General features: G+C 34.9%; 1 protein-coding gene across 1 annotated transcript; it reads right to left on the reverse strand.

Annotated features, from left to right (window-relative positions):
* Nucleotides 1–2424: 2424 nt before the first annotated feature.
* LOC131932745 (spidroin-1) lies at nt 2425–4734 on the reverse strand. Its single transcript, XM_059289654.1, has 2 exons — nt 4589–4734; nt 2425–3182 (listed from the first exon to the last, which is right to left on the reverse strand). Exon 2 carries the CDS (start codon nt 3171–3173, stop codon nt 2625–2627), a length of 549 nt encoding a protein of 182 aa, XP_059145637.1. The 5' UTR covers nt 3174–3182; nt 4589–4734; the 3' UTR covers nt 2425–2624.
* Nucleotides 4735–12727: the final 7993 nt, after the last annotated feature.

Genomic DNA, 12727 nt, shown 5'->3' on the forward strand with positions numbered 1-12727 from the left:
ACAACCTTTCAATTTTCAATTTGCACCCCCCCCCCCTTAAACTTTCAATTTACACACCCCACTCAAACTTTCCATTTACACCCTCACCCCCCCCCCCCCACATATATATTTTATATTTATAGTGCAAAACTACAGCTAAAATGATATTTTAATTTGTTTTTCCAACACATTTTGGCGGCCCCTAAGGTCGGCGCCCGGGGACATATGTACCCCTCCCCCACCCCCACCCCCCTCGCTACGCCTCTGATTCGCCATCTTTTATTAATATATCACATCATTCCACTACACACATACTCCCATACCCATTCAATACACCATTCAATACACCAAGGTCCATTCACAACACCCTCCTTCTGGCTGGTCACAGGTAGGAAATCACTTCGCACGTTACTAGTTTACTTAATGTTGTTTACATAATGTTGTGTACATAATGTTGTTTACATAATGTTGTTTACATAATGTTGTTTACATATTATTGTTGTTTACTTAATGTTTACATAATACTCTTAGCATAATGTTGTTTACTTAATGTTGTTTACATAATGTTGTTACATAATGTTGTTTACTTAATGTTGTTTACTTAATGCTGTTTACTTAATGTTGTTTACTTAATGTTGTTTACTTAATGTTGTTTACTTAATGTTGTTTACTTAATGTTGTTTACATAATGTTGTTTACATAATGTTGTTTACTTAATGTTGTTTACTTAATGTTGTTTACTTAATGTTGTTAACATAATGTTGTTTACATAATATTGTTTATTTGACGTTGTTTACATTATGTTGTCTGCATTATGTGTTTACTTAATGTGGTTACATTAAATGATGTTGTCTACATGATGTTGATTTAAAGATGTCTTTATTTACAGTATGTTGCTTACACATATCTGTTTACATAATGTTGTTTACTTAGGTGTGTTACAATTGATGTTTACATAATGTTGTTTCAATACTTTAGTTTATATAATGTTGTTTACATGATATTGTTTAAATTATGTTGTTTTTTTTTTTGCTGTCATACATAAACAAAACAATCAGAGGTTCTAGCGGTGTGATATTGTTTACTGTTTTTATTTTTCAAGGCTTGTAGATCTACATACGATAGTTTATACACAAAAGGTAACAGTTCAAGTAGTTACACGAGCATCTGTCCAGTTCTACTGACCAGTGGTCGTTCTGGTAGGTTGAAAGAGCAAACACCAGGTGTTCCCTGCTTTCATGAGCCTCTAAAGTTTAAATAAATTACGTTATCTCTGGAGTTGTTTTGTTTTACTGTTTAACAGATTCCAACAAAATACCTCTCCTCTAATTAATCTGTTATAACGAAATGGGATGAGGGGGGGTTATCGTGAGCAGAATGCTACATTTGAAAGCCACTGATCCCTGATTTTTCGATGAGTATTAACATTTAAATATTTATTTTAAATAATCCTAACAAAAGTATAAACTCAATCGAAACGATGATGAGTTTTGAAGCATTTGTCGACAGCCTAATATGTTTTACAGGAACGTAGTTCTTTTTCAAACAAAGTATTGAAACATTTTGTTTATACAAGTAATCTGAAGTTTTACAGTAGGTTATGTTTCCATTCGTCGTTGAAACGTAATTTATGGATATTTTGAATCAGAAACAAATCATTAGTCGATTTCATGATAACCCCCTCCCAGTCAACTATTTTTCTAAAACATTTTAAATTACTTCCTGAATGTTTAGTTGGACTTTTGTCATGGAAAAAATCCAATCCACTTTTATCTAGTTCGAATGTTCTAATGATCGGAACAAATCGTTGTGTATGTCGAGATCTTCGATGTAAAGCCGAAAATATGAGGAGAGGTCTTGGATGTGTGTGTTTTGTTTTGTTTTTTTGCGGGGGGGGGGGCGTTATTTGTAATGGTTTTTGTTTCGTTATTTGTAATGGATATTTTTAAAAATTCCGAATAAAATATTCCAATTGTCTTTAACAAAATAGTAGCCTGAAATATTAGTTTTAATGGTGGCTTCTGGTAAACTCGAAACATTTCAAACTAAATTTCTTTGAGTAACTTGATGAAATATGTATGATGAGCTAAGCGCTAAAAGTTCTTGTCACAAAATACATTTTTGAGTTTGATTTCACATATTTTTTATTAAAGATGGTGGATTGAAAGAGTTACTTTAATAAATACTAAAGCGTTTTAAATATTTGCAACGGATAAACTTAAACTAGATAAGCAAGGACCATTGCTTGGTTTGATATTCACAAAATTGTCACTTAAATACTTTTAGCACTAAATTCTTTGTGTTTATTTTTAATAAAGAACCACAATTCTTCTACCCACCATTGCGCCTCCCCAACAAACCAATACTATTTTAAGCCAAGTTGTCTCCCTATAATTTTTAAGAGGTCATGCAAAAAATAACAACACATCGTCATTTTTTAAAAATAACTAACAAACGAAACAATCAATACATTTTAAAATGGAGTAAAATACTGCATACACCGTTCTAAACATTAGTTTTTATTAGACTGAGATACAAATAATACTATCCATTCGACTTCACTGTGCCCAGTACACTTGAGTACCCTTTGTGTTGAGAGGAACTGGTTCATAACTTTTTATGCTTCAAGCTATAGATCAGAGTTTTTAATAAATTCCACCGAAGCCTCCGTAGCCGCCTAGACCTCCGTAGCCGCCGAGACCTCCGTATCCTCCGAAACCTCCAAGACCTCCGTAGCCTCCGTAACCTCCGGCGCCGCCGGCACCAGCTGAGCTGCCGACAGCTCCGGATCCGGCAGTGTTGGAGTTGTAGGAGAAGCCGTTGAGGGAGGTGGAGCTGCTACCTTTGTTGAATCCGCCTTGGTTTCCGTATCCACCGTATCCGCCGTAACCTCCTTGTCCACCGTATCCACCGTAGCCTCCAAGGCCTCCGTATCCACCGTAACCTCCAAGACCTCCGTATCCACCGTAGCCTCCGTATAGGCCGGGGTAGCCGTAGCCTCCAAGTCCACCGAATCCTCCGTAGCCTAGTCCACCTAGTCCACCATAGCCCCCTAATCCGCCATAGCCTAATCCACCATAGCCTAATCCACCATAGCCCCCTAATCCACCATAGCCTAATCCACCGAGATGTTGGGACATAGCGGTGGCGGCAAGGCAAGCAAGTATAACGGTGGCCTGAGCGAAAGATCCCATTCTAACGATCTGTAAAGGAAAAAAACATATCGTTCTATTTATTGATATTTACAGCATACATATAATACAATCAGATTCATTATTAGATTATCAAAACACACAAAGGAAGGTACTTATATAATACTTCCATTATTTTTTAAATTAATTTTGTTGTATATGCAAAAACAGAAAACAGTTGTAACAGGATTTTATATATATCAAGACTAACATAAACTATACGTAGTTCATCCGTTATTTAAAGGGGGTAAAGGCTCAGAATCAGGTATTAAACGGTAAAAGGAAAAGTTTTGGCCCAGAAACTACAACGATCGTTATAATATTCATACAATGAGTTGTTTATAAATAGCAGATTTTCCAAGTGGATGAGTACCCAAGTCCAGCTGCTTGGAAACAGTAGAGGGTCAGTCTCAAGCATGGACGACATGATGACCTAAATTGACCTCCCAGAACTAACCTAAACAAACTTAATAGACCGCACATTCGAAGTGTTGAGTCCTGTATACATGGGTATAATTCGATTATCCTACAGATCCTTGTTAGACAACGACTCGTATACCTTAACCTTGCATTCCTTATTTAAGTAATTGCTTTAAAAATCATTTCCGTCTGTAGTTAGTAATGGTGACCTATTATGCAAAGTATGCTTAAAATTCTGATAATTATTTTGTTAAATACATACTGATCCAAATGAAAAAATATGAGTGGGACAGGTTCTATTCTCATCAGGAATACCGTTCTGTTTTTATGCGAAGATAAATGTGACTTTTTTTTTTCAAGTTAGATACGCTTTTGTTTTCTTTGTAAGTACTTCAAATCTTCAAAACTTTTAGCTGATTATGATTATTATTAGCTATAAATATACTAGATCTAAATTAGTCTCAACAAAATTACTCTTAACTTGTTGATTTTTAAACTTGAATCCCATGTTTAAAGAAATTCTGTATAAAATGTACAGAAAATGAAACAAAAATACTAAATCTAGAAGCGTTACAAAACTTGATGGTTTTATAAATATAATAATTTAAATACAAATAGTTCTGTAAATATGTGACCTTTAAGTTAAAAGTTGATATTGTTAAAAGCCAAGTCTTTTTTATTTTATAAATTACTGAATAATTTTTTTTTTTACTTTTGAAAAATCTTTTTTTTTTGCAAATTATAACTTTCTCCTGTTAAAAAAAAATAAGTAAAATACTTTTCATTAAAATATTTATTATTTTTACTTATTATTTTCATGTAATATTCTGCAGATTACTAACAGAATTCATAAAATAAATTTGCTTGGTGGGCAAAAACTACGAATAGCCTTCTGAGAGATATTTGTAGTTAACTACGAATAGACACTATCAAATTAAATTACTTAAGGTATGTTTGTATTAGTAAAAAAAACTGCTATCAAATACTTCACTACTTACAGTAGCGATGAAGACAGGAGTCAGCTATGCAGTGAAGTCTAGTGGACACAAAGCTCAGTATGCCGTGACGGAAAGTTAGACTCGACCTCTTTTATACCCAAACCACTTGGACCTCCTTCCCATGTCCACGTCGCCTACGTCCGGCCATCCATCACACCTTGTTAAAGAATTCATCCATTTCTTCAGGCGGATGATACGCAAATCAATCCGCCCGCGGGGTCTATTTTTCATGCGGATTGAGTATGTTTGTGTACGCGAAAGACCGAGCCCCTTAATCTAAAGAGGGTTAGTTGAGTTAGATACAATCCCCTGCTTCCGCAATTCGGACAACCTAAGTTACCTGTAGAAAACACGATACGCCTGGGGTCTCGTTGTGAATCGATGTATTAGTTTACGTTACTAATTAAATTTGTTAATTATTGCGGTTCTCAGACTGTAACATTGAGTAATTAAAACAAATTTTAAACTTAATTTACTGTGACAATTTTTTAGTTGTTTTCAGTTTCAGAAGAAGTTTTAATTTAAATGTGTTGTAATATGAAAAAAAAACGGACGGAAATAAATATATTTTTCTTTTAAATTGGCGTGAGTTGATTTCAAGGGTGAATGACAATAATGTAACAACCTGCTCAGATTCCTGAGTATTGAGATGGGCTAAAGTTGTTGAAAGACAGACTTTTGTGACTCAGGTGTGATGTCAAAATAACTGGGACCACCTCATATGGGGGTGATGGGGGGGGGGGGGGGGGGGGGGAATGGGTAAACATTTTGTTTTAATACTCGCTCCACTTATTATACGTGTCATGGGATCCAATAATTATCTCAGTATAAAAAATATTTAAATTAGTTTATATGCTATTATTTTTATCAGTTATATAATCAAAATTAACAATGTGTGCAATGGATTTACCGTTTTATCGATCAGTTATTTTAAAAAATATTAAAATTAGTTTATATTATGCTATTATTTTTATCACTTATATAATCAAAATTAACAATGTGTGCAATGGATTTACCGTTTTATTGATCAGTTATTTTAAAAAAAATATTAAAATTAGTTTATATTATGCTATTATTTTTATCACTTATATAATCAAAATTAACAGTGTGTGTAATGGATTTACCATTTAATCGATTTGTGAAATAGAGAACAGTGGATGACGCCTGACGCCTGACATAATTTGAGAACCGTTATTGGAAAACAAATCTATAATTAGCTTTTTAAAAAAAAATTAAATATTAAATTCGGTTGTACCTTAATAACTTGTAACATTTCAGGGATATAATGATATTTAAAGTAGCCCCGTGGGACCTAGTCATCATTTCTCAGCATTAACGGGGATTTTGTGGGATAAAGACTAAATAGATTAAAACTCTAGAACAAAATGAGAAATAGGGGCAGGGGAGGGTATACGGCTCAATCTATAGCAGGTCGATTAAATTATTAAGTGGATAGAGGTCTAATTAAGCTAATGACGAATAGTGTTTGGGTGTTGTTTTTGTGGATATGTTGTTGTGTACTTTTTTGATAGTAGGAAGTTGGGAAAACCCCGAAGCGTTTAATGACTTTAAAAAATGTTGAAAACATCATACAAGAAAATATAATTAATGTAAAGAAGTTTGGATAAGGATGTTGTACGTATTTTAGTATTAGCTAACACAACAATGTTTTACCCACCCTCTCTAAGTTTAAAGAACATTGATATAGAAAACCACCTCGCCTAGCTTAGAGCGTTTCAAGTCACCCTCAACCCCCCCCCCTAAAGGCATAGATTTTTTTTTAAAGTCTTTATTGCTTTGGGGGAATAAATTGCGAACAAGAAAGGGTGGGGGGGGGGGAATTATTCCTATTTTTTTCTTGTTTCAACAATGCTTATTACTAGTTAATTTACTAATAAACTATTTCTCAATTATTAGATAGGTAATAAAACAAATATAAAGCCTTTATAATAAAAAGCTTTTAAATTAGCTGAAAATAAGAAAATGAAACAAAGTTGCTCTTTATAATAAAAGCTTTGGTCGTAAAATATGTAAAGGATCTCATGAGCGACGACCTTGGATGTCTTTTTTTTTTTGGGGGGGGGGGGGGGGTATTTGTAATGGTTTTTGTTTCGTTATTTGTAATGGATATGTTGGTTTTTTTTTAAATTCTGAATAATATAGTCAAATTGTCTTTAACAAAATAGTAGCCTGAAGTATTAGTTGTTTTTTTTTTTTAGTTATAGCTAAGGAACATGGAAGATCTATGTTTATTTTCTCTTTTTAGGGCATTTAAATTTTTTTATTATGAAGTGTTTTTCCCCCTTTTTTTTTTATATTTATAATCTCTGCCGGGGAAAGAACCGTCAATCAAACAAATGCTCTGATTAATCCTTTCTTTTCTGCTGGTTTTAAGTGATCTTTATTTAGTCTGTCAGTCGCAAGTTTTTGCTAGCTTGGTCGTCCTATGTTCTGTTGTACAAGGGTTTATGCCTCTCGGCTTGTTTAAAAAATAGATTCGTGGGAAAACAAAACGTATTTGTTAGTGAAATAGAATGATCTGATCAAGTCAATTGAACGCAATTACAATCTAACCCTATTCTCTGCAGCATAACAGTAAAAAAATACAGTATAAAACATTACTTCGAACAGTGACAAAACAGAAAAACTGATTTACCACTTCTCTTTTAAGTTCGACCCCACCAATTTGTGTCATTGCATGTATAGATTAGCATTATCTAGTAATCTAGACTGATTTCAATGCGTTACCACGTTTTTCTATCGGTCATTTAACCCCCCCCCCCCCCCCCCCAGCAACATGAATCACAACATCTCACACCCCGCACCGCAAAAAAAAAAACACTACACCCTACAATATACCCTAAAGTCCACAGTCCACGACTCACATCCAACTACTTCACATAGCATAACCCACACCTCACCCCAGTAATCACATGACCCACACCTCACCCCAGTAATAACATGACCCACACCTCACCCCACTAATCACATTACCCACACCTCACCCCACTAATCACATTACCCACACCACACCCCACTAATCACATTACCCACACCACACCCCACTAATCACATTACCCACACCTCACCCCCACCAATAACATGATCCACACCTCACCCCCACTAATAACATGACCCACACCTCACCCCCACTAATAACATGACCCACACCTCACCCCACTAATCCCATGACCCACACCTCACCCCACTAAACAACATGACATACAACTCACCCCACTAGTCACATGACCCCAGTATTCACATGACCCACACCCAGTGGCGGAACTAGAAAAAAATGAGCCACTCCGCAAAAAAAAATTTGGGCCCCCCATATATGTATAATATATATATATATATATATATATATATATATATATATATATATATATATATATATATATATATATATATATATATATATATATATATATATATATATATATATATATATATATATATATATATATATATATATATATATATATATATATATATATATATATATATATATAAACACAATACGAACATAGGATACTCCTTTCTGGCCTGGTCGGGTATTGGAAAAAAAAATTCAATCAAATCTAATCACAACAACATGTCATGTGTATGAGCGCATTGGTCTGTTTTTTTGAAAATCTCTGTTTTCATTTATGTTTTATACTTCTAATCATTAAGTCGGTGAAAAGTGTATGAATCTTGAAGCTTTGTATAAGTAATGGTGTCTGGTGTTATGTTTATTTTTTTTTTATTTTTTTTGTATTTATATTATTAACTTAAACTACGTTTCATTTTTATACTATACCATTCTTTAGTACTTTTTTTTTAAAATAATAATTAAGATAAGTAATTGCTGTTTAATTTGATTATTACAAATCTATTAAAAGGAGCTTTTGAGCACCCCTATTTGACTATTAGAAAAAGGGAAATAATTTATGGAAGTGGTTTGAACGTTTGCCTTTCTTTCACACTACAGCTAATGTGTTTATTATTTTAAAAACATTTTTACGCAACGGCATGTGTTAGCTACTTTATAACATCACTACTGTATTAGATCTGTTATCTGTTTGTTATTTACAAAACCACTACCAAGGTGCCAGTGACGAAACTAATATATATATATATATATATATATATATATATATATATATATATATATATATATATAACACGCTATCAATCGTGTATTTATTTGAGACGTTTGCCTTGTTTTCTAGAACAGTGGTTAACATTTAAACGTAAACGATGTCGGCACTTTATTTCTTGGATCTTAGTTGTTGGGGCGCTACTTTGTCAACACTACCACCGATACGAGCCAGCTTAGTTGTTGGCGCGCTATCTATTCGCTTCTTGTAAGGCTAAGAGCGGGAGGGGAGGTCTGAGAAAGGAACTTAAAAGGGACAAAAAAGCACCGATGTGGTTTTATCCATCAGTACCAAATTTGGGATGGTCTCAAAAAGCCGTCTTAATATCTAGCGGCCTCTCGCGCAATTGATGTTTGTTCAAAATAATTTTGCCGACAACAGCGTGTGTTTGTAGGAAAAAGAATCTACAAGAGCGTGGGATGGTGTCTATAGAATAAAGATACTCCAATCGCAGCTACAGTTTTCTTTTTTTCAAAACAACCATCAGGTAAAAAATGCAAGAAAATTAATTTTAACTATAATTTTTTTTTATTATGGGCGTGTCGTGATGTAATGTGTATGAAAGGTGAATACGTGGAACGGGTCACTGCGTGTGTGTATGTAGCATGTAGTGAGACGCGAGGCCGGGTATGTTGTTGTACGGAGTGAACGAGGGTACAAGGGAAGCGACTGGTCGGGTGACAGTGGCTGTGTTGTGAGCGAGAGAAAGGTTGTGTGTAGGGATGAATGCGGAGAGCAGTGGAAGGTTGAGTGTCAAAGCAAGGAGGTTGATGTTGGGACTGGAGGACGGGAGATAGAGAAATAAAGAATACTGTAATAGCCTCAATCGTGTTGTGCATTCTTTGAGATCCAGACACCCTCACAGGGCGGTTGTGGGCCCTCTAAACGGCGTGGGCCCCCCCCCCCGCATTGCGGGGTCTTGCGGCACTGTAGTTCCGCCCCTGCCCACACCTCATCCCGCTATCACATCACCCCTGTGAAAATCCTGCCGATTAACAACAAAAAAGTCACCCACCACGCAACCATTTCGAAAAGTTACAAGGTTCATTACACCCGTATTTAACTGTAATTAAACCTGTCTTTAAAGCAAAGACTTAACATTCTTAACTTCGAATGTGTATAATAAACATGTTACAACAATAAAAATGCAATATCTATAACTCTCGATACTTTAGAAGTCGTATGCTGTTTCAGTAAAAATAATATGTCAGATTTCTTTTCTCATTCAATCGATGTTCCGGCTGTGACTTAGCCGGTAATTAAGAAAACTAGACTGACTGAAGAAATAACGACAGAAGCTAATGTCAGTGAAGAAACCCTAATGGAACTATCGGGAACAAAGCCATCATATATCGTTCTTGGTTCCTCTGTTACTTTTGAACAAATGCAGCTCAAAGAAATTATTTCCTTGCGAAATATTATAGGTTATCTATCCAAAATTTTTTTTTTAAACTTGGTTGTATCCCTTGCCGAAAGTTGGTAATCTCGGAGTAGGCAAAGATGGGAATGAAGGTATGGAACGAATAGGTCGATAATAAAATAACTGACTTTGGTACGAGTAGACAACAACAGCTTATGTATTTAAAAAAAAAAGATTTTTTTAATCATAAAGAAACTGCTGCACGCAAAGCTGCGCTTAAGATCCTAACAGAAGCCGAGGCAGCACCTATTGAGAACGTGTTGTTAAAGGCATTAACTTGTGATAAAATCATAACTGCAAAGATTTTTCGTACAACACACAAAGTAGCCAAAGAAAACCAATCGTTTCATAATTTCGAACTAAACAGAGTTGAGATGGGCCGTATTTTTCATTCAACCAATGCTTGCATAAATGTAGTGAATAACACTAGTTGTGGAATGAGAAAAAAAAATGTTTCAAGAAATTGTACGGTCGAACAATAAAATGTCATTGATCATCGACAAATCAACTACGCTTAGCCAAAAATCGACTTTAATTGTGTATATTCATGTTTTGCCCTCACCAGTAAATTTATTCCTGGATTTGGTAGAACTCGAAAGTGTAACCGCAAATGGAGTTTTTTTATCTTTACAAAACTGCCTGAATTTATATGGGTTAATAGTAGCCTTTCTAAGAAGGAACTTAGTTTCTCTTGCATGTGATGGGGCAGCTGTGATCTTGGGAAGCAAAAGAGGCGTCAAGACAATGCTGAAAAAAAATGTCCATCGGTTCTGGTTTGGGATTTTGCAAATCACTGACTGGAACTCTCCGTTGGTGATGTCGTAAAACAAGTTTCAGGGATCAACAGATTTAAGGCATTCATTGATTAACTGTATTTAGTTTATTATTCTTCACACAAAAATTGCAGAGAATTGCAAAAATCTGCTCGTTTGTTAGAGGCTAAGTTGTTAAAAATTGGAAGAATGTTAAGCACGCGTTGGGTGGCATCCAGCTTCTGTTTTGTTTTAGCAGTTTGGGAAGATTATGAAGTTTAGTACAACATTTTGATTTTGAAGAAGCAAAACTTAACTCAACTAGAGATCAATTCATGTGTGAAGGTTTGCAGCGAAAAATTTCTTCAACTGAATTCGTACTAGACCTCGGATTGATGTGCGATGCGCTCCAAGAATTGTCAGAGTTAAGTTTTGATTTGCAAGAGCGAAATATAGACATCTACAGAGCAGATCCAGGCTCTTATTATACGATTGCGACAACTGCTGTAGATAGTAACCTTTTCAAAGGAGTTTCACTTCACACCAAAAACTGTATCAGTGATCCACCCATTGACGAAACAACTTTTTACAAAAAAACTACAATAATCAATTGAACTAAAGGTTGCTACCTAGTGAAGATGCTGAGTTGGCATATTGGGCTCGAGTGCTCTATACAAAGCAATGGCCGGACAACATTGGTACTCACTTAACTTTTAGCGAAACAGGAATTAGAAACTTGTCAACAAAATTGCAATTAAACGAAAGAATAATGATTCGCGGATTTCACTAATATCTCATCGAAAAAAACATTCCGGATAAACTACAGTTGATGACAACAACTGTAACTTCACTGTTATTTATCAAATTAGTTGGACCACCACTCTTACGTTTTGGCCGGACAAGATACGTTGATTCATGATTACTTAAAAGCAGACATTCAGTAACAGATACCAACAGCAAAGAACGCAGACATTCAGTAACAGATACCAACACCAAAGAACGCAGACATTCAGTATCAGATACCAACAGCAAAGAACGCAGACATTCGGCAACAGATACCAACAGCAAAGAACGCAGACATTCGGCAACAAATACCAACAGCAAAGAACGCAGACAATCGGCAACAGATACCAACAGCAAAGAACGCAGACATTCAGCCATAGATACCAACACCAAAGAACGCAGACATTCAGTAACAGATACCAACACCAAAGAACGCAGACATTCAGTAACAGATACCAACAGCAAAGAACGCAGACATTCAGTAACAAATACCAACAGCAAAGAAGGCAGATATTCGGCAACAGATACCAACAGCAAAGAACGCAGACATTAAGCAACAGATACCAACAGCAAAGAACTCAGACATTCAGCAACAGATACCAACAGCAAAGAACGCAGACATTCAGTAACAGATACCAACAGCAAAGAACGCAGTCGGGAGTATACATCAGATGAGAACTTGATTAAACTTTGGAATTTATTATGAATGATTAATCAACATTTATATTTCATTTTTATTTTTAACGGGGTTCTTTTCTATAAAACACAACCGAACTTAACACATTTCTTTTAAGTAAATCAAGAATAACTTGAATAAGTTGTTAGTTAAATCTTACAAATCATATACTAATAAAGTAACAATAAATCTATTTAAGTTAATTAATTATAAAATTAAGTTGTTTTAGAAATTTAGTATCTTTACAGTTGTGATTTAGCTAGCATCGAGGTGCATGGTTGTTGTTTTTTTTTTATAATTTAATTTATAGTAACATAGCGACCAAATACTATTTTACAACGTTTAAATCCGCTAGAAGCTCTTTAC

This window comes from Physella acuta, unplaced genomic scaffold (genome assembly GCF_028476545.2).
Source record: "Physella acuta isolate Inbredline_101_S28 unplaced genomic scaffold, ASM2847654v3 ptg002269l, whole genome shotgun sequence".
Lineage (NCBI taxonomy): Eukaryota > Metazoa > Mollusca > Gastropoda > Physidae > Physella > Physella acuta.

Coding starts and splice junctions, on each gene's coding strand:
- LOC131932745 (XM_059289654.1), bottom strand. CDS start 3,173: ATGGGATCTTTCGCTCAGGCCACCGTTATACTTGCTTGCCTTGCCGCC.